General features: G+C 45.8%; 1 protein-coding gene across 1 annotated transcript; it reads left to right on the top strand.

Moving 5' to 3' along the window:
- The first annotated feature begins 1213 nt into the window (after window positions 1–1213).
- plekhm1 (pleckstrin homology domain containing, family M (with RUN domain) member 1) lies at window positions 1214–22848 on the top strand. The gene is made up of 12 exons (XM_080021371.1): window positions 1214–1416; window positions 2651–2792; window positions 8199–8443; window positions 8824–9474; window positions 10073–10508; window positions 15502–15649; window positions 17165–18103; window positions 18489–18634; window positions 19178–19371; window positions 19881–19944; window positions 20790–20947; window positions 21481–22848. The coding sequence occupies exons 2-12, from the start codon at window positions 2739–2741 to the stop codon at window positions 21587–21589; spliced, it is 3144 nt and encodes a 1047-aa protein (XP_079877497.1). The 5' UTR covers window positions 1214–1416; window positions 2651–2738; the 3' UTR covers window positions 21590–22848.
- The last annotated feature ends 254 nt before the right edge of the window (window positions 22849–23102 follow it).

Below are 23102 nucleotides of genomic sequence, written 5' to 3'. Positions count from 1 at the left end.
ATTTGGACAGAGACAATCTACATTGGACGACATAACGTTCACAGATTAAGGAGATTCGTTTTGTCAACTACAGAGAATTAATAGTGGGGAAGATCATTCGGCCCGCGAGGAATAAAAACTGATGTCGCATGTTGAGAATAAAATCTAAACGCTGAAAATAAAGTCATAATACATTTAAGAGAATAAACAACAGTTTTGAGAATGAAGTCGCATTTAAAAAAAAGTCCACAATACTAAAAAAATACTTCCTCAGAACTGCTTCTTAAAACATTCTTGAATTATTTTTCCTCCTCAAAATATTAAATACATATTTATTCTCACAATATGAATGACTTTGATCGAGAAAGGTTGTCTTCAATATAAAATGTATATTTTATTCTAGAAAGACTAATAATAATAATAATAATAATGTTTTTCCCATAAATATAAATTTTAATAAATGAAAACAATAAATTGCAGATTAAAAAAAATCTGACTTAGAAATCATTGGCGATGACGTCACATTCATTACTCCAACTCCCACGATGCACCGCGGCTCTGGCCGGCGTCGCTCCGCGGCGCCAGAACCGAGGGAAACAAGCGGACGTCGCGCCTTTTAAATCCCCTTTTACGCCGCAACACACGGGCCACGGCGCACGCCACGGCCGCGGGGCGCCCCGCGGATCGTCCGACGGAGCCCGCGGGCCCCGGCGCCGCGGAAACGGGTGTTTTCCCCCCGACGGTGACGGCGCAGCTCGCCCTGACGCGGTGAGTTGCTCGGAGCGGTGGGACGTTCGACCCCTTTTTCGGGAGTCGGTCGTCAGCGACTCTTGAGTTGTGCTCGGAATGATCACCAGGCTCATTTAAACGTGTGGAAGGTGTTTATTCAAGTTAAATTCGTTTAGAATAATTAACAGAACTTTTGTATTTTGTCAGATAAACTCAGATCTTCAAAAAATGCATCTTATTGTGTCATGCTCAAATTATTTGTTTGGTGGAATGTGGAAGTGTAAACCAGTCGCATTTCGTCTGAATGACGCCACATTCCTCGGCCATTATTTACCTTTTGACTCCTGATTTAGTTCCACTTCTGGCGTCGGAGAGTCGCGCTGTTCCCGGACTGACTCCGGACGCCCGACTCATTTGGAGGAGTGGGTTCGCTGCGAGCGGGTCGTCCGCGAGTCCCGCGTCGCCCGGCGGCTGGAGCGCCTCAGCTGCAGCCGACGAGGAAACTCGGCGAGGAAACTCTGTGTTCTGACGGCGATTCAAGCGCTTTCCGTGCCTGACAAATGGGATTTAGACGCCGCGTCCGTGTCGTTTGAAGGCAGCTTCAATGTCGGTGTCGCCGTGTTCCCCGGCCCGGCCCGTGTTTTCTAACTGGAGCTGTTTGAACGTGGCCCTCCCAGCGAGCAGTACTAGCAGGATTTAAACAACAAGGTGAGTTTGTGTAGACGTTTAAAATAACTGCTGCCTGGCAAATATTTGCCCTGGAATATTAAATCTAGGCTATGAAACCTGGAATATCGACCTGGGATAATAGAGTTAGGGTATTAGACCTGGATTATTAAACCTGGAATATCATACTTCCGACCTGGAGATGGTAGATTTGTATTTGTGTTTGTTCTTTCAATGTTAACCATCATTCTCTACCACTGACTTGTTGTGTTTACTTATGTTTGTGTTCGTTAAAGCAACGTGGTAATCCTCCTGAAATGGAGTATGACGTTTACCTTCAAACTTGTTCTTTATCCAGTTAATCTCGCTTGTTTTGCTCTTTTTCATGAAATGAATGTAAAGCACCTTGAGTTGCATGTTGTGTATGAAAGGTGCTTTGCAAGTCAAGATTATTAATATTATTATTATTGTTTTCCGGTCAGTGGATTTGACTTTTTAACCAAAGCCTTCTTGATTACAAATGTTTTGACTTGTTTTTTTTTTTTATACATTGTTTTATTATTTTTACTTTAGTCTTTTTTTGGTTCATATTATTTATTGTTGGCATTAAGTTATCGTACGTTGCCAAATTTAAAATTGTCATTGTTCATTTTTTAGGTTTATTTTAAAGTTGATTTTTTTTTTAATATTTATTGTACATTTGCAAACTTTCCACCAATTCTTAGTTTTATTGCATATAGCCATTTTATTATTATTATTATAATTATTATAACTACTAGTACTATTGTCTATTTTTGCACAGTATCACAATAGAGTTTGATCTCCATGACTGATTTGCACCTTCAGTACTGTCTGTGCTGTGTGTTTGGGGAAGTCGTCTTTTTGCGGGAAGCTCCGCCTCGAACGGCTCATCACATGATGTGCTCACAAAGCCGCCTCTCAGCAGAGTTTCCAAGCTGCATTATTAAGCTGCTTCTATATCCATCCCAGAGCCCTGTCATGCTGGAAAATCTGCTTGGATGTGGAAAAAAATAGAAAAACGTACACCGTCGACATGAACTTAATACCGTCGACATGAACTTAATACCGTCGACATGAACTTAATACCCAATTGCACAACGGTCATGTGCTTCTTGAGTCACGGTCCTCAGACGTACTATTGCTTTACACTACTGCTGCGTCTCCAGTGCGGTGCGTACGGGGAAGCGGCTTTGGCTGCACCTTGACAAAGCTCCCTGCGCTGGATACGCATGTTGTGTGTGTTTCATATCCACAGGGAATAGTCTCTGGTGCGTTCTGTACCAACAAGCCATGTGGGAGTAAACCACCGTCAACCACCACCACCACCACCACTAGGAGGCGCCATGCTCGCCACCCAGACTCCAGATCCTCCATGCGAGGCTAAAGAGGTGAAACAGGTAAAACCGTAGACCACTCCCTCACACTGTTATAGTTCCATTTTAGTTAATTATTGATTTTCATCCAAATAACTCTGAACAATTAACATGGCTTTTTTTTTTTCCATTCTATGCCGATATAATAGTGGCATAAAATTGTGATAGTGCATTTAATAACACATGTCTACTTCTAGACCTAGGCCGGCATGTGTTAATGCTTTTAACTAATACTAATAATATACTATTCTATTTTGCATTTAATTGAAAATGTCTTCCGTATATTATTGGACTACAAACAAATTGTAAATCAAAGTTCTTTGTAGGAGAATTCATTGTTTAGTTGACGATACATTTCATACAAATATTCATAGAAAAATATTTTTTATTTTATGCCGCATACAATTTGAATAACACCTGTTATTATGCATCATTCTACCTTGAGCAGAACAGCCATTTCTTAGCGTTGAATATTGTGACAAATGCCACATGTCTGCAAGCCCCAGAGGGAAGATAAGTTAAGATAAAAAATTCTGTTGCAGCAGCAGTGACATACATGACAAACTATATGTACTATACTGTACTATATAAAAATAGAATTAACTTAGTGCAAGGTAAAGCTTAAAAGGGGAAATCAAATGTGAAGTAAATGTAAAATGTGCATTGTCATTCAGAGGAGGAGTTTCCTGGCACAGAGGGGAGTCATCGTAGGCGGCTATTGCAGTGGCAGGAATTACCTCCTATAACGGAGCTGAAGGAACCTCTGGCTGAAGACACTCTGTTGTCTGAGCAGTAGGTTGTGTAGGGGCCGTGCAGTGTTGTCATGATGCTGAGCAGCTTGTGCAACATCCTTCTCTCCACAACCAGCTCTAGGGGCTCCAGAGCAGAGAGAGTTTGTTCAGTTTCTTGGAGTCGCTGGCTCTCATGCTGCTGCACCAGCAGATGACTGCAAAAAAATTGCAGGAGCCAAAAAGACTAGTAGAAGATTTGCTATGTGTTACTAACCACCCTCTCAGACACGCATTCCCTCAGCCGCACAAACTGTGGTCTGTCTGTCAGGTAGTCAATAATCCAATAGGTTGTGGAGGCCTCCACCTGCATCTCTTGGAGATTCTCTCGCAGCGGTGCAGGCTGGATTGTGTTGAAAGCACTGGAGAAATCAACAAAACATGACCCTCACAGTGCTGCCTGCTTTGTTCGGGTGAGAGTGGGCTCGCTGAAGCAGGTAGATGATGGCGTCTTCAACTCCAACCTTGGGGCGGGAGGCAAACTGCAGTGGGTCCAGAGAGGTGCTCACCTGAGATGCGGGACGGCCAATATCAGTCTCTCCAAGTCTTTCATGATGTGTGACGGTCTGAGGTCATTGAGGGCAGATGGAGAGGACTTCTTAGGCTTCTTATGTACGGCAACAAGGCAGGATGTTTTCCACAGCACTGGAACCTTCCCCCTGGCTCAGGCTGAGGTTAAAGAGGTGCTGTAGAATCCTACATCGCTGGTCTGCGCAGGCCTTCAGGACCCGGGGCTGATACCATACAGACCTGCAGCCTTGTTCTGCTGCAGTCTCTCCAGCTGCCTCTTCACCTGACTACAGGTAACAGACAGAGAGACAGGCGGATGTGGGAGGCAGACTCTTTGTTTCTTGACGTGAGGGGGTGTTGATGGGGCTGTATTGAAGTTCATGGTGGGGGTTGCGGGGTGAGTGGAGACAGTGTGAGTCCGTGGGCTTGATCACCGGGGAGGTGTGAGAGGGAAGCAGCTGAGGGTCCTGTGCTGAACATGTTGAAGGACATGTTCAACTCATTGGCTCTGTCCAGGCTTCCCTCAGCCTGATCCCCCTTCACCTTGAAGCCCGTGATCCTTTTCATTCCGACACATGACGACACATCCTGCACGTTGTTTTGCTGGAGCTGGCTCTCCAGCATCTGCCTGTGTGCCTCTGTGCTCTCCCTCAGTCTCACTTCCAGCTCCCTCTGCACACTCCTCAGTAATTTCCTATCCCCGTCCCTGAAGGCTCTCTTCTTATTCAGCAGCTCCTTCAGGTCACTGGTGATCCAGGGCTTGTTATTGCGGAAACATGGCACTGTCCTGGTGGGGATGGTGTTGTCCACATAGAAGTTGATGTACCCTGTTATGCAGTCAGTTATTCCCGCTGTGTCCTCGTCAGCGCTCCGAGCTCGTCCAGGGACGCCAGGGACCTCACATTCCCCATTACAATCGAGGGAAGAAATGGTTTGTATCTCCACCTCCTTGCTCTCCGTTCAGCCCTGCATCCCTGATGTCTCCTCTTCCACTCGTCAGGGATTTGGGATCTCGCTCTGGGCAGTAGTGTAGGCTCAGAGAGCGGAAGTAAACAATACCCCCACTCCTGTTGGCATAGTGACCCGGCACAACAAAAGTTAAAAGTGCCAGGAGTATCAACAGAAATCCGTTAAGCCACACAGTATCCATATTAGCGCGAAAAATCCTACTGTATGCAGTGTTCTGACAGAAAAAAAGCTCAATATAAATACAAGACGTTGACCGGAACTTCTGCAACAAGCTGCCACTAGTATGGCCCCATCTTGCGTCATATATATTGCCCTTTGACTTAAGTTATCCTGTGCATAGAATTGCATTTTGTATATTCAGTATATTTGACTCGCTTTTTTTATTTTTTATTTGGCCTTATTTGTAGAGGCTGCTTTTTTTTATTTGGCAATTATTTTGTGTATTTGTCTATTTTTGGCCTATTTTCTCTAATTGACCAAAAAAATATCACACTATTTTTTGACGAATACTTTATTGATAATATGGCGATATTTTGAGGTTGACCTATTGGTGTTCTCATGGGATATTTAGACACAAGAAATATCTGCGAACCAATCATCAGGAATGTGTAATATTATGACCATTCCTTCAAACAGTAGTACAGTCTATGGAATTCAGAAAAATTGCATTACTTTACTGTAACACTCCTTAAAGACAACATTTAAATATATCACTATTACCATAACTAAAGACCCAGACAATGGCTCCTATTTTATCTCTATTTCGGTATTATAAAGATATTGCCCATATCACCTTGTTTACAAATGCCTAGCATTCAAAAGATTGAAGCGTGTGACAGAGCCTCCTCCTCCATCTTGGATTCAGGTTCTATTTACATAAGAAGATCAACGATACGTTGTGGGAGATCCTCAGATTTCCAGGAAATCCTGTCTAGGTGTTCTCACGGCGGCCATTTTGCTGTTGTTGCATTATTTACCTCATCCATTGGCACAGTGTTCACTTTGAACTTGGTCACCTCCAGTGATCCACTTATTTTCCGGCCTCTCTTTGTTTTGATGCCATTAGTCTAAAAAAAAGCTCCTAATTGGCTTAACAGGCAGCTGGACTTCACAGCAGGCACTAAAGCCGAGACCATGAACCGTAGATTAAAAGTTGGCTTTCATCATATCATCATAGATGTGGTGAGGAAGAGTTAATTGAAGGCCACTTTGCTTATTTTATCCAAACGTCCGAGTCTTCTTAGTGTTACTGTGAAAATCCAAAATTGGTCTTTAGATAAAGTTAAGAGAAGTAGAGTAAGAAGTCGAAATTGAAAGCAAAATGCAAGGATGAAACCACGAAAACCTGTTCTCCCAAGGAATTACAGAAGCCAAGTGGGACTTGAATGAACTTAAAACGAACAGAGAAGCAGCATCGGGTGGTGGGTGTGGAAGCACTGTCGAGGGGCTCTTATTGGTTGGTTGATGGTTGTTCCTCTGACTGACTCACTGATCGAATATGTAAAGTGCTTTTTAAAGGTGTTGCAACTCGTGCCGTGTCTGATTTGAGCAACTTGTACAGCCTCTGAATCTGATTGAGAATCGAAGATTTTTGACTAACGGTCTGGGGGACTGTTTGAATGGAATTGGAAAAACAAATTGTCAGACTTTTGAAAGACTGACATGGAAATAATTGGGAAGTTTCAGTGAGTGGAACGAAGCTGTGATCTGTCAAATCTGTTGGAATTTTCAAAATGTCACAATAGGGATGTAGTTGAGGTGGCTTTTAAATGTGCTTGCCCAGATAATGTTACATTCAGATGTATAACTCATATTGTTATAGGGTATTTTTAGGGTATAACTCCAAGTCAATTCCTCATTGACGGGAACCCCAAAAAAGGTTGTTACCCGGACTCGTCCCAGAGTGCTGTCACATCCGCTGATATCTGGGAATGCACAAGTACTGTGTTTACCCTGTTTCATCATGAACATCCCATTGTCATTTTTTTAAGATTCTATGTTATTTATTAACATACCCATCTTTATGATCAACAAATAAATATAGGTGTCATCTGCAAATAATAAGAAATTTCATAGCACCTTACATGTGCGGTACAGACCATTAACATGAATCAGAAAAATAAAGGGCTCAGAATGTTTCCCTGTGCCATGCAACAGGGAATCAGCTCTTTCTTGTATCAAGTGATAAGCGCTTTCCTTGCTGATGAGTGGCTTTTGAACCAAGAGAATTCCGTACCCTTCAGAATATCATGATTCACAGTATCAAATGCCTTTGATTAATCAATTAATACTGCCATGGTCATTTTCTTGGTATGATTCTTTCTGAAACCGTACTGAGTGGAATGGAGCGGTCTCTTGTACTATAAGTATTTCATGGAAAAGTGATTATGGATGGATGCCCTGGTTGAAATAAAGGAATACCACAAGCCCAGTTAGTTGATTGGGAAATAGACCAGAGTGAGGGAAAGGTTCCGAATATGAAGAAGTGCTTTAGACATTGTATCGCAGGCATTTTTTTTTAAGTATTACAGATTTTAATTCATCTTGACCAGGCACCGGGGTTTGACCTTACCAGTAATGTCAAAGACTTACGAAAGTTATGTAAGGCAGATCTTATCAGTTTCACACCAAAACTGTCAACAACTGCAAAAGCCAGTGGCTGTAAAGGCGCTCGAGAGGCCACTCTGTGCTGCAGAACTTTAGGCTGCAGTGCGTTTGTGGGTTTTGGCCGAGACGTGTTGCATAACATAAGCAAAGTTTTTTTTTTTTTTTTTTTGTTGTTTTTTTTTTTTTTTTTTTAATTATACACTCATGTATGCCTTCACCGTGTCAGCTGACATGATACAGTCGAACTTCATTGATCCCTGAGGGTGAAACATGGTCGTCATGCTAGCGTACATACTGCAAACATAGTTGCATGTACTGTAGAGCACATTATGAAATAAAAGATGGCAAGATCAAAGAGAAAGTATTTGAGTAGAATATACAGAAGGACTCCCCATCCAGAGTGGCTGGATAGAGAGCAACAATGTTGTAAAGGTGTCCTTCCTGGTGTACCGATAATGGTGTCCATATCATTATGGGTGGTTTTGGGCGGAGGGAGGGCATTCTGGGCCTCAGCAGACAGGGAAGGAACTGACCGTCTCCTGCCTCCGTCCGCCAGTGGATCAAGGAGAAGCTGGCCCTGTCGCTGAAGGCCCTGCAGAAGCGATACGTCACCTCAGACACCGTGGTGACCAGTGAGGATGGCGACGCAAACCTTCTCTGCAGTGCCCTGGAGGCCATTTTCATCCACGGCATCAAGAGCAAGTACATCCGCTCCGAGACCGGGGGGCGGAGCCGCAAGGGCGACCGAGGACCCCTCCCCCAGCCCTTCTTCTGGAAGCTTCTCAAAACAGTCACCCATCGGTGAGGAAGCGTCTGAAAGAGTACAACTTGCAGAATATTAATTATGTATGAAATCAGTGGTTCTCAACTTCTTTTGGAGTGTACAACCCTTCTTCCAAAATTGGTCGGTTGTTTTTGGTAATTGTTGCTGAGTCTAGCAAACATTTCAAGGAAATAAACAATTAGCTGCCGCACTTACAGAATATTTAGACTTTAGAAGAGGGTGGTAACAAAATATTAATTCGCAATCACTTGATGGCTCATGTCCAATTTCTCTTGCATAGCCCAACTGGCTTGATCAATGCAAAGTGCAGATTGGGATTTGTCTCTTAAAGCCTCTTCAATTCTGATCAATTATTGCAAATTTTGTTGCCTAACACGTCTTCGTGCTGCGTCCCCAGTGATGTGGTCGCGGAGTTGGAGAAGCTGAGCTTCGTGGGTACGGACGTGGGCCAGTGTCGAGCCTGGCTCCGGCTGGCCCTGAACCATGGCCTGCTGGAGTGCTACCTGGCCTCCCTGTTCCGGGAAGGCTCCAAGCTGCAAGCCTACTATCAGCCCAGCGCCCTCCTCCTGGACCCAGAGGAGCGCGAGGTGCTGCTCAGCTACCTTCAGGGCCTGGCCTCCCTCACGTTCAGCCTCTCCTACAAGTCGGCCGTGTTGAACGAGTGGACCACCACTCCCCTGGCCCTCGCGGGACTATGCCCGGCGTCCCTGGCCGACCTCCCTGACCCGTCACACGCCGCCTCCCGCTCCAAGGGCAAGGACTCGTGGGACTCCACGTCCCAGTCATCGGGCTCGTCCGACATCGGGGATGTTCCCCGGCCCGGGGGATGCCCCGGTGAGCCGGCTGCCCAGGGGACCCCTCGGACCATACTCAACTCGTCCAATCTGAGCCTGGACACAACCGGCTCCTCCCAGCTGTCGTCCAGTCTGAGCTCAGACAGCCTCCTGCAGGGGCAGGACCCCCGCAGCCCGGCCGGGGAGCCCTGGTCCTCCTGCGACCTGGAGATACCCTCCGACATCAACAGCTGCTCCAAGATGGCGCTCAAAGGGTTGGTATGATCTAAGTGTACGTTGGCTAGGGCTGGCTACTGACTACTCACCATTCAATTTCAATACTTTTAATAAATATTTACTTTACAATTTACTTTTTTTTAAGAACAGCAACACTCAGTTCAAGGTCTTATAGTACTTTCAAAATGAAAGCTGTATTTTGTATCACTCCCTCAGAACTACTTGGGGAGTGAAGTTTGGCATTAAATTTCAGCGATAGTCATAGAAGTCACATTCATGCCACTACATTAGTGGCATAAAATGAAACGTATTATAGAGTAACAAACATGAAATCTGAACATTATTTTTCTCAACCCAACTGATGGAAGCTCGCCTAATTCACTTTCCTATTTGTTGCATTATTTCTAATATCCGTTTAAAATTCCCCTTAAATTACAATGGAAATGTATGATTGCGGATTCTAACAATTGTGCAAAAAGATGGAGATCTGTTCAAATAGTTGCAGTCAGGCGATTAAGTAATAATTCTCACGGCTGCAGTCGCAGAATTTCCGTTGTTAGCATATCGAGGGAGGCACTGCAGCCTTCGCTCAGCGAGCAAACGAGCTGAGTGGTGTAACATTACCACTGCTGCCAGCAGGGGGAGCCGGCCCTGCAGCCAGGACTCCATGCAGGAGGACTCCTTCGTCTCCAGCACCGGCCTGGACCAGTTCTCGGAGAACACGGCCTCCAGCGGCTCCGACAGCGAGACCCAGGGCCCCGCCCCGGCCTCTGAGGCGACGGAACCCGAATTGGGGCCGGCGCCGCCATCGCAGCTGTCACTACGCACGAGTGGCTCTGACCAGGACACTCGCTCCGACTCCCCCCCCGAAATCCCGCCGGACTCCGGAGTTCCTTTGAGCACGGCGACGTCGGACACGATTGCCGTTCCGCTGGGTCCACAAAGTAACGGGGGGGTTGCCATGGAGACCAGCTCGGAGTGCTCGGTTACCACGGATACCAGCTTGGTGAACGGAGGCTCACGGTGGTCCGCCAGCGTGCTCAGCAGGAAGCTGTCTTCTGATTCGCTCTCAGTGAGTACACGGGAACACATTATGTAACAACACCAAAATACCAATATAGCCTCTTGAATGCAATATTTAATTGGTTTTCCTGCATTGTACTATTGTCCTATTACACATAAAGTACTAACCTATTACAAATAATGTACTAACCATTACGGATTATGTAGTAAACTATTTCAGTGTGTGTGTGTGTGTGTGTGTGTGTGTGTGTGTGTGTGTGTGTGTGTGTGTGTGTGTGTACACACTACTCACAAAAAGTTTGGGATATTTGGCTTTTGGGTGAAATTTATGGAAAATGTAAAAAGTTCCCGCTACAGTGATATTATATCATGAAAGTAGAGCATTTAAGTAGAAGCATGCAATGGTGATTTCCTCATCTCAAACAATTTATTGAAACAAAAGCCAACAACAGTGGTGGGTTTACCACAACAAAAAATGTCAATGTCTCAATAACTTGTCATGTGCCCTTGAGCATCAGTTACAGCTTGACAACCACGTCTCATGATGTTCACAAGTCGACTTATTGTCTGCTGAGGCCTGGCCCCCACTCTTCTTGAAGGGCGGCCCTCGGGTCATTGAGGTTCTGGGGTACAGAGTGACGAGCCTCTACACGGCCACTCAGCTGATCCCAGAGGTTTTCTATGAGATTCATGTCTGGAGAAAGTGCAGGCCACTCCATTTGAGGTGCCCCAGTCTCCAGCAGCCGTTCCCTAATGATGCCACCTCCATGAGCTGGAGCGTTGTCGTCCATGAAGATGAAATGAGGCCTGTGTTGTTCATGCAGGGGCACAATGACTGGATGAATGATGTTATTCAGGTAGTATGGGCTTGTCACTGTACCATTCACAAAGTGTAGGGCAGTTCTGTATTGACTAGACACACCTGCCCACACTGTAACACCACCACCACCAAAGGCTCGTCTGGTGACACCAGTGGGTGATGCATAGCGCTCTCCTTGACGTCTCCAACATCGTTGACGTCTCCATCATTTCTTCTCAACGTGAATCAACTTTCATCAGAGAACAGCACTGAGGCCCCTGGTCCCTCGTCCAGCGTCAATGCTCCCTGGCCCGGGCAAGACGATGATGCCTGTGCCTGGTGGTGTGGTCAGGTGCCCTTGCAGGTGGTCTAGCACGCAGACCACGCTGATGTCAACGCTTTCGAATGGTCTGACGTGACACTTGGTGCCTCTCACCTCCCTTAAATGTGCCTGGAGTTGAGTGGCATCATCATGCGGTTCCACAGGGCACTGTTCACAATGAAGCGCTCATCAGTCTGTGATGTGGCCAAAGCACGTCCACTTCTATGCCTTTCTGTGACTCTTCCAGTCTCTGTATCTCTGTTGCAAGCTGCTGATGACGCTCTGTGACGCTCTAAGCTCAGTGGCCACTTCCCTCTGACAACTTCCTGTTTGAAGCTTCACAAGGCGAGGTGCTGTTGATCAGTTGTTAGGTGTCGTCTTGGTCTCATGACGTCAAAACGTGAACAGCATGATGAAGAGGACTGTTTGAATACCAATTCTACCAATTCTTCATGGATCAAACACCTGTTGTGACTTTTGCCGTTCAGCTCCTTGTTAGAGAACAGCAAGTTGTGCAAAAAGTACTGAAACATTGAACAGTTGGACGTGTGCATTCAAAAGTTTAGAGAAGGTCAAATTAAGTTCACCTGTAAATGTTATAGTGCATTTTATCTTCATCCTGAAGTGTGTGTGTGTGTGTGTGTGTGTGTGTGTGTGTGTGTGTGTGTGTGTGTGTGTGTGTGTGTGTGTGTGTGTGTGTGTGTTCAAGTCATTTGTCGTTATAAACCTTTTACTGGCGCCGTTTTATTTATTCATAAAGTTTTATTTTCTCTGTTTACTTTTCGGAGGTTCTTGGAGCCTTTGAACGTGTAAACCTACATTTAATATGGTTTCATCGGACAACAATTGTCTTAAGGGATTTTGTTAATTAAATCATTTAATACATTTAATATTAAAATAAACGCTCTATGAGCCACGTTTGGAGACCACTAGACTCATTTGATATTCAATGTTTTTCTCAAATAATCATGAACGGGCACCATTAATTGTAAACAGGAAGCCTGCAGGAAGAGGTTTTTCCAAATGATCAACAAAAAAAAAAGAAGTGAAATATTTCCACAGCCCTGAATGAAAGCGTTTGAATGCATTTCAGCTATTTTTATTTGGTTTATTCGGTTAGTTTTAGCTGTTGAGCCCAGAACGTGCTCTGTTCTGCTGAATTATTGTTCAAACAACACTTCAAACTGCAGCGTTTTCAGCTCAAACCTCCATGGTTTCTCCGCATGACTCGTGTTTAAATGATATTTCCAGTAGAGAGCACATTTACTGCGGTTGTTAGTGAATAAAGACACCATTCAGTTCAGGAGAGGGAGGGAGGGCGGGGGGGGGGGGACTTCATCAAATGAAAAGAGTGTATGTATATATATATATATATATATATATATATATATATATATATATATATATATATATATATATATATATATATATATATATATATATATATATATATATATATATATATATATATATATTAGTACAGAAGTGAAGTACCAGCAAATCCTTCTGAACAGAACACAACCAGCACTCCCCTGATTCCCCAGGTTCTCACAAAATCTTCCGATTTGTCCGTCAGTTTGAAAAATTCAAACTCCACCCGCTGGCGGGCTGCCAGCACTCCTGCCTTCTTTTCCTGGTTCTCCAGATGGATCATTTTGTTGTTTACACAACGCTTTACACATGTCTCTTAGGCACCAAATATTTGGGTCCAAAAATAAAAACTTTGAAAGAAAAGTCCTCCCCTAACTGCTGGAACCATTCCAACCCTCAAGTCTCAAACGCTGGATGATAAGATGCTGAGTCATTTCCCTGACTGAGCAGAGAGGACATCCCTCCCCTGGATCCAGGTTTGCCACGTGTCTGTTCATAGCTTTGGCCCCGTGTACAAGCCTCCCCTGGAGGTCAACCCTCTGGTTAGCGGTGGGTGGCTTGTACAGGCACCGCCAGCTGCCTTTCGGTGAAGAGCCTGGGCCAAAGTACTCCGTCCACCTCGACGCCTTCATCCCTGCCAGAGAGCGTAAGTGTGACACTTTAACGCAGGTGTAGTAAACAGCTTTCTTCCCTACTGACTCCAACTCCCCCAGCACTGGGGTTGTGAGGGAAAGAAAACACTCTGTCTGCCACGCCCTGGCAGCTGGAGAGACAGTCAGAGAGGGGAACATGTACTCACATTCGTCATCCCACTACTCAGAAGGAGTACAGTTTTCTGCAAACGCCCCGAGGGGCCCCGGCAGGGACACACAGACCTCCTCCACAATCCTTTCCAACGGTCCTGAGGAACGGAGGCCGGTTGTTCTTCTGAGCTGCTCTACTGGTGTTTTCTTCAAATGTCCAAGCTTGATACAACCAGCCTGGTGCAGGCTTGACCTGAGCCTGGCACAAGACAAAGAGTTTGAGAGGTGATGAACGTGTGGAAAAACAATGGTTCATCAAACAGCAACATTCCTGGTGTTGCAACAGGGTCCTGATGGGTCTTGAAGAACTGCCAGGCTTTCAAGACCCGAAAGATGTAAAGGTGGTAATCCTGTAAAGTCCACCTCTTGTGGCTGCAGCAGGAACGGATGTTTATCTAGACCAAGACCATAGAAGACGAGCTGTGCCCTGCCAGCGTAGTCCTGGAGTGTGAAGCAGCCTTTGGGCAGCCTGAACGCCAACACCCTTGATGGAACCTCCATGAGGCCTGGTCCCCCTTCCTCCACCGCCAGGTACAGAGCAGTGCTGTGATCCAGTGCTGCCCAGACCACAAAAGTTAACAGTCATCCTCTGGATGTCCCTGGATGTCCTCTTCCCGGGTCAGCTAAGGCCTTGGAGCTGTTCTAGAGAGAGAGAGACGTGTCAAAACAGCAGGCGCAAATAATCACAAGTGAATAAGAATGCAAATGGAGAATAATCGACAATATGGAATAAACCTAAAAATTAACAAATAAGAAAAATAATCCTTAAATAAACAAGAGAAATGAGGCCCTCAACAGTGAACCTAGAAATTGGCACTTAACAATAAAAAAATAAACCAAGACATTAACAAACAAAACATGAAACAATAAAAAATGACAAGAAATATAATCCTAATTTAAACAAGAGAATTATCGCCATAAACGATAAACCAACAAAAAAACTGAAAAATAATCCTAAAACTAAACAACAATGACCCTAAAAATGTACGATAAAATATATAAATTAAAGTAAAAATTAACAAACATTTAAATGAGCAATAAAAATACACCAAAAACTAACAAATAATAAAAATCTGGCAAAAGCCTTAAAATGTACATTTATTAAATTATGTTTGTTTACTGTAAAATATGTGCCATGTCAGACAAAATTGGAAATTGTTGCATATACAGTGTACAGCTACTCCTCTCTGAACGACCGAGTTCCGTTCCTACGACCAGGTCATTAAGCGACTTGGTCAATTAGTGAGGACCCGTGTTATTTCATGGTAAGGGGGCGTGGCTGGTATATTGTGTATTTAGTGTATATACAGTGTTTATAGTGTGTGTGTGTGTGTGTGTGTGTGTGTATAGTGTATATACAGCGTGTATATACAGTGTGTGTATAGTATACTGTATAAAGGGTGACGCAATGAGCTGCTTGATGCTGAGAGGCCGTGCACGTCGCTGTATTTTACACAGTGTACAATACAGACTGGCCAGAGAGCTGCTCCTAAGTCTGAATGGTGGTTAAACAGGTAGGTCTTCAAGTGAGGAGTACCTGTATGATTAAACGACATATACTGAGTGCGTCTCATGTGTCTTATGTCTTTTCTTTCTTTTTTTTGTGACTGATTCAGTATTTCATCCTTAAAACAGACATATATCTATATACAGTATTTTTTGACTATACATGAGTGTAGTATTAGTATACAGTGGTACGGGTGTGTTCTGCCACCCCCCGGCGCTGACCTCTGTGTGGTCGCTGCAGCACTCCAGGTCCTGGATCTCTGAGGAGGACTTCTACAAGCCCCACCTGGAGGAGCTGGAGCACCTGGAGGAGGCTCCTCCCCCAAAGACCTCCGCTGAAGCCAGGGCCCCCCCGTCCCCGCCCAGCGTGGTCCACCGCCGGCAGATGGGTAAATAACGTAAATAAAGAGCCTCTCACTTCAGCAGCTTCCTCTTTTTGGAGGCGGTTCCTCATCAGTGGTCACCTTATCTTTCCGTCGCTGCTTCCTCTGATTCATGTTCACTGCTTGGCCTCATGACTTCCACCTCGTATATTTATCAAACTTTTTTCCCTGCATTTTCTGTTTTTAGCCATTTCATGCGCGCCGCTGTGACTCCCAAGGGTCCCGAATCTGTTGTGAATCAGCATTCGTTTGTCAGAATATTGTTATAATATAGAATATGACCATAAAACAACCTCTTTGAATTCCTATTCAACTCACTGGGAATTCAGCTGTAAAATACTGGTGTACACTGTAGAGCACACGCTCCACACCAGTAGGGTTACATTTTAAGACGCATCTTTTTTTCTTCTTCTTGGTTTTGGCTTTCCGTCCGCACTACCACGGCATCTCTATCACCCTGAGAAACTGTGATATTCAAAGACACTCTCCCAAGCGGATGACTTGGAAAACGCCGTTCTCGCATTGGGGTGGTTATGGAAAAAGCGATGGCATAGGAATTGGCCTGTGACCCAGGCTCAGCCGAAAAACACTCAACACGGCGGCTGTTCTCTCTGCGATCCGGTTTGGTGCTTTATTGGACTTGAACAGAGCTTTGTATGATGTTTAAGCAGCATCCGTACGGAACAGACTAACCTTTTCTGTTTATTTATTAATTCTCTTTGTCTGGTGACTTGGACAGGAGTGAGTTGAGAATCTTAAATAATTTCAGATGTTGACTGCATTACGATTACGCTGCCTGTCAGTCATGTAGGCGTCTTTGGCGTTTGTGTGAACGGCCAACTTGTTGGAAACACCAGTGTGGACGTAAAACGTTTGGACACAAAAAAAGAGGTTTTCCATTTATCCTCATTGGTGTGGACATGGCCTAATAAGTAAAGAAGAAGGGGCGTGCAGGCAGCCGCTGGTCGCCCAGTCAGGCCAGAAGTGCGCGAGGCACTGACGAAGAAGTGAAGTTTCTTCTAAGGCCTGGATCATGCTTCTCCGAACGCAAGCGTAAACGTCTGTGTGGAGCTACGCAGCGCAGGGTGTTCTGGGTAACCGTCGGTCGGGTCGCCTCGCAGAGGAGCCGACGCCCACACCTCCCGAAACACGTCAAACGCGCCGATTGGTTGAATGGGCCAACTTCCTGTCGGCAGACGGGCTCCAAGCGGAAAACAAAACGTAGCCGATAGAAGCGGGCCTTTCCATTCGGATTTCTTTGACGTTTTCTGTACATTGTGATTTACTAAATGTGATGCTGCCCCAAAGTGGTCACTTAACGTTCTACACAAAACCCATACAAGTATAAAAGCAAACGGCCACGTCTCCCAAGGACACCGTGCAGATTCACTGCACGCAGACGGAGAAGCAGGATCCAGCCTTGACTCGTGTCCTCGTTGAGTCATCAGGACAACTAGTCAGAAGAAGCTCCTCCTTAAATGCTCCATAACCTAAATTTGTCTGTTTTCCATGACGCCTCAGGGTTGTTCAACCCGTTCCGCGGCCTGCTCAAGCTCGGCCACCTGGAGCGGCGCGGCGCCGTGGGGCTCTGGCGAGATTACTACTGCGAGCTGTCGCCCTTCGAGTTCCGCCTCTACATGGACGCCGAGGAGCGCACGTGCAGCGACAACTGCTCACTGTTGCGCTGCGAGGACGTGGGCGCCGCCTCGCCCGACGGCCGCTTCGAGCTGGCCTTCCCCGGGAAGCGGCTGCAGCTCCGCGCCGCCACCCGCGACGAGGCCGAGGACTGGGTGGACCGGGTCCTGGAGGCGGTCCGCCAGTGCCGCCCCGCGCCGCCGCAGGACGACCAATGGGAGGTGCTGCAGGACCACGAGGAGGCGGGCACGCCCGGCTCCGCCCCCTCTAGCCCCCGGTGCGGCGGGCAGGTGGAAGAGGCGGAGCGGGAGGCGGAGCTGGACTGGACGCGGGGGGCGGCGCCGGAGCCGGATGCCATTAAGGAGGCGGTGCTGTACTGCTGCTGGGACGCGGAGGGCCGGGCCTGGCAGCCACTGGTCTTCTCGCTCTCCCTGGAGGCGCTGAGGGGCTTTCGCCTCCAGGACGGCAGGAAGACCCCGCGCCTCAGCCTCCCCATCCAGGGGGTCCGGGACGTGGTGCCCGACGTGGCCCTGGGGGGGGCGGACTTCTTCAAGCTGCTGACGCGCAGGGAGACGCTGCGGCTGCGGGCCCAGACGCCCGAGGAGGCGCGGTCCTGGAGGGCGCTGATCCGCGGGGCGTTGGACTCGTACCTGGAGAGCGTGGAGGACGGGGCCGGGGAGGGGCCCCCCATGCCGGCCCCCAGCCTTGGGGGAAACATCCACCGGCTGGTGCAGCACCAGCTGAAGGAGGACGCGGCGCTGCTGGACCACCTGTGCACTGCGCCGCCGCAGAGGGGGCTCGACACTCAGAACTTCAAGTGTGCAGGTGAGTTGGGATCACCGTGATGTGAGAACACCTGTCTAACCCAGGAAGGATGAGGGGGAAACTCAGGATTCATTAGAATTATTTTGGTGGAAATGACGCTGTTCATTTGTGGTCGTTTTGTGGAAAAAAAGAGAATTAATTTGTATTAAGTGTGAGATTCAATTGAAATTGTTTGCTTTTGTTAAAATTAACCATTATGTGGGTTAACTCACAAGATAGAGCGTTTAATTGGATTTTACAGTCAAATGTGATGAAACCTTTCTCTCCTACTGCTAAATTTCTCTCAAAATTGCAATTGCAATTGAAAGTTGTTAAAATATGTCAAAACGCACGGATACCCTGTGTGTTTGTAGTTATAATAATGAGTGTACTTATGAATGTGTAGGATGCCCCAGGCAGGTGGGCCTCTCTCTGGGTAAAGCTCGGCTCTGCCACTTCTCCAGCCTGTACTACTGCGACTCCTGTCACCATGGCGACACCAGCATCATCCCCTCCCGCTTGGTGCACAACTGGGACCTGGCGCAACGAGAGGTGGGGGAAGCCGCTCTCATCGTTATTGTTAAAAAGACGTTTGAATTCAGTGCGGACAAAGACCATCCGAAGGAATTTTAGTCTCAATCCAAATGTTTTAGAAAGGGGAGCGGACAAGGGGTTATGGCCGAAAAGAAAGAAATAATAGAATAATAACAACCTTTATTTGTTCACGTCCTGTACCTTTCATTCATAACATGCAACTCAAAGTGCTTGAAGGCCAACAAAAAGTACCAAATAAATACATGGATATTCTAAATATATACTCTAGATACAGATATAAAAACACAGCAGCTCAGTTTGCTCGGGGATCTTTGTGTAGCTGCAGCAAACCCTGTGGAGCCGGTTTCTCCTTAAACAAAAGTGAAAGGAACACAGCTGAAGGAGAACATACCTCATGACGAGGAGGCGGGAGTAGAACTTGGACGAGGGGGGGGGGCCTAGGAGTAGCAGGGGGGACTAGAACGATGAGGAGGCGGGGCTAGGAGGCGGGGCTAGGAGGCGGGGCTAGGAGTGGACGCTCAGTCTCTGTGTGTCCTCCAGGTCTCCAGGAAGGCTCTGGGGCTCCTGGCCCAGGTGGAGCAGGAGCCTCTGCTGAACCTGCAGCTGCTGAACCCAGGTCTGCTGGAGCACGCGGAGCTCATGGTTCAGGTCCACAGCCTGAGGCGGCGGCTCCGCCTCCTGGGGGAGTACCTGCTCACCTGCCGCAGCGGAGCCTGCCGGAAGCTCCAGGCCAGGTGAGCTGCAGATGTCCTGCATCTCCACAGGGGGGCACCGTTCAGCAGACCACCACTCCTTACTACACAGTCAGTGGAGCGGGGGATTGAAATGTCTCCGCAAAGTGCTCCCTACGGCTGCAACCTTGTTTTGGTGAAAATGTGCAAAATACATTTTGATCAAGATGATTCTGTTCTCAACAATCAATCACAGTAGAGACAGATGAATGGATGGATGATGGATGGACTATAGACGGGTGGATGATGGATGGATGGATGGTAGATGCTGAGGTCATCATCAGGGCTGTGACTCTGCTCCACTGGGTTTGAACAGAAATCTTTCTTACGTTTACAAATTGTCCTTAATTGCGATGAACTCATCAGATCTGCCAGATCTTGCCACGTCTAGTTGCAGCACGGTGCTGGAACGGGGTCCTGTGGTTTTGAGGAGGGGGAGTCACAAATTGCAACATAAATATGGATGCTGTGACTCCGCCCTCCTGTCTGGATGGTGTTTCCTCCACCTGCAGGATGGAGCAGCGTCCCTACCTGCTGGAGTCCAGCCACCTGTACAGTGTCATGGACCTCCGCCAGGTAAACCGATCCCCTACATAGTACATGCTGCATACTATGTACTGCATAGTACGTACTGCATACTACATACTAAATAGTACATCCTACATACTACATAGTACATACTGCATACTACATATTACACACTACATACTGCATTATACATCCTACATAATACATACCGCATACTACGTAGTACATCCTACATCCCACATACTAGACTTGGGCAATATTTCAATACTAAAATATCGTATATGGTGGCAAATATCAGCCCAAGCCTACTGCATATTACATACTACAAACAGCATAATGCATACTGCATAATACATAATACATACTACATAATATTTACTACAAACAGCATACTGCATACTACGTCCTACATGATAAATACTATGTAATACACAATATGTACTACATGATACATACTACGTAATACATACTACAAACGGCATACTGCATTCTACATAACATTTACTACATAATACGTACTACAAACTGCATAATACATACTACAAACTACATACAGTGTACTGCAAACTACATACAAAATAATACATACTAAATACTACATACTACATCTTGCATACTACAAACTACATACTAAATACTACATACTACAATTGTTCATGTGTAAAGAATGAAACAAACAGAAAACCAGTTGAGTAAACTTGTCTATGTTTACAAAGCTCCAGAGAAAGTCACTTGTAAAATGATTACAACTCCACAACCATGTAGTGTGGGCAACCGCCAGCGGACTCACTGTTGGCAACTTGGCAACCACTTCTCAAGTGTTAGCGTCGGGCCCTCGGGAGACCCCCGGGGGCCACGCCCGTCAGTGTGTTGACCCTGAAATGTGTTGTCAGATCGCCGAGGGCCACTACGCCTCCTACCTGAGCTCGCTGGTGCAGTTTGCGTGCGACCACGTGCACCAGTGCGACCTGTGCACGCAGCGAGGCTTCATCTGCCAGGTGTGCCACGCCGACGACATCATCTTCCCCTTCCAGTTCGACACCACCACCAGGTAGGATGGTGCAACTGCACCCTAACCCACAACGCTCTGACAAGAAGAAAAAGTGTGTGTGTGTGTGTGTGTGTGTGTGTGTGTGTGTGTGTGTGTGTGTGTGTGTGTGTGTGTGTGTGTGTGTGTGTGTGTGTGTGTGTGAAATGTTTGTCAGTTCTACACGTTGGTATTTCTTGGCTTCATCCCGTTGAACTGACATCAGACATTTTTTTTATGGAACTCTCAAGTATTAATTTCATATTTATACATTTTATGTAACTGATCCATGTTTTCATGGCTGAACAAAGTAATTTCCATGATGTAATATTTATATAAATATTAATATTACATCCTGTGAATCTCTGTCTTGATTCCATGAGGATTTAATTCACTAACTGTTCTGACAAAAAACTGCTTTTAATGGATGCTGTTCTACCCTCTTCCTCCTCTTCCTCCTCTCCTCTTCCTCCTCTTCCTCCCGCCTCTTCCTGCCTCTCCTCTCCTCTTCCTCCTCTCCTCTTCCTCCTCTCCTCTCCTCTTCCTCCCTCCTCCAGGTGTAAGGGCTGTAAAGCAGTGTTCCACTCGTCCTGCAGGTCAGACCCTGCATCCTGCCCTCGCTGCATCCGCATCATGAAATACCTGGAGAGGGATCAGCTGAGCTGAGCTGGTTCCTCTGGTTCACACTGTCGTCCTGTCGTCCTGTCGTCCTGTCGTCCTGCTCTGTTTTATCTTTTAACCTGAAAAACAACCTCAAGTGCAATTACATCCAGACAAGGAATCCTGCACTGCTCCAAGTGCACAAAGCCCTTCCTCCTTCCTCCTTCCTCCTTCCTCTCTCACCGAACAAGGGATTTAATCTCTTCAAATACGCACATTTATTTTATTTTTTTCCTTTCAGCAAAGATTTCCACATCATGTTTACATCCTGTCACAACGTGCCTTCTCCTCCTTCTCCTCCTTCTCCTTCTCCTCCACCTTCTTCTCCTCCTCCTCCTTCTCCTCCTTCTCCTCCTTCTTCTCCTCCTCCTCCCTCTTCTTCTTCTTCTTCATCGAAGCCTCCTCCTTCTCTCTCCAGTGCCAAATGGGTGGTGGTGTTGGACTGCTTGCTCTCCAGCACCACGCCTGGTGGTGGATGTTTGAATGTTTCCCACCAAAATAATCTGTAAATAACATTGATTTGTGTAAAAATGATCATTTCAAACCAGTCGTGATGAGGTGATGGTTTAAATTTGGGATGAACTGGAATCTAAACGTTGTTGTTGTTGTTGTGCTCGCTGCACTGAAGCAGGACTTTAAAAAAGGGACATTCCAACTAGAAGCTAGTTCAATGTTCCCTTTAACAATATTTAAATCAGGATTTCAGTTTTTTCTTTCTTTTTTTCTTTCCATCGTGTTGGATCTGTAGCATTAACTGATATCTACATTTATTGACAAGTTTCTCTATTTGAGTGCAAATAAAAAGTTGTGACGTCGTCGAAGGCCTGTGTGTCGAACCTGAAGAAAAGGAAAATAACTTTTTGTTTTTTGAACATGCAAAAAAAAGTTTGTTGGTTTGTTTTTTTGGGGGTTTTTTTTCAAATGTTTCCCGACACCAAAACTAAATACAGAATGTTGCTGTAATTTGAATTTATAATGCAGCTTATATGAGAAACAAAATGGTACTAAACGCAATGTGGGGCAATATTTTCTTTGTGGTGTATGTTCTGCCTTTGTAAACTAAGGGCAGACTGAGGTGTGGCTTATGAATAAATCTGTTGAAGTCCATATTTAATTTTTTTTTTTTTTCTTTTACCCAAAAAACTGAAGAGAAACAGTGGGCTCGGTGGGCTGTGGCTAAATGGCGTCGCCTTTTGTACAAATGAAGAAATGCAAATCTAAATCTAACTTGCAGGGTTACACACTGACTTCATCGTTAAAATAAAGCAACACGTTTAATCTTTAAAACTGTTTGTACCATTTTTTTTTTTATCTTGACAATAGAAAAATATTTCCTTTTTTTTTGGTAAATATGTTAATTGTTATTAAAGTACAAATACTCCTTCCAGCACAGTCTGAGTCTCCACTAGAGGCAGCCAGGGAGTCAGGAACCAAACTGATTAAAGGACATTTCAACTCAACTTTATTTAAATGTTGTTAAGCCACCGATACACTGCAGCACTAGTCGAGTTTTCTCTTG

The sequence above is a fragment of the Zeus faber genome (genome assembly GCF_960531495.2).
Source record: "Zeus faber genome assembly, chromosome: 20".
Lineage (NCBI taxonomy): Eukaryota > Metazoa > Chordata > Actinopteri > Zeiformes > Zeidae > Zeus > Zeus faber.
Note: the sequence above shows the minus strand (reverse complement) of the source record. Positions and strands in the feature narration are given on the sequence as shown.

Excerpts from the sequence above, each read along its gene's own strand:
- plekhm1 (XM_080021371.1), top strand. The coding sequence starts at position 2,739 with ATGCTCGCCACCCAGACTCCAGATCCTCCATGCGAGGCTAAAGAGGTG. Across the intron at positions 19,945-20,789 it reads GTGTCATGGACCTCCGCCAG|ATCGCCGAGGGCCACTACGC; the intron begins GTAAACCGATCC and ends ATGTGTTGTCAG. Across the intron at positions 20,948-21,480 it reads CAGTTCGACACCACCACCAG|GTGTAAGGGCTGTAAAGCAG; the intron begins GTAGGATGGTGC and ends TCCCTCCTCCAG.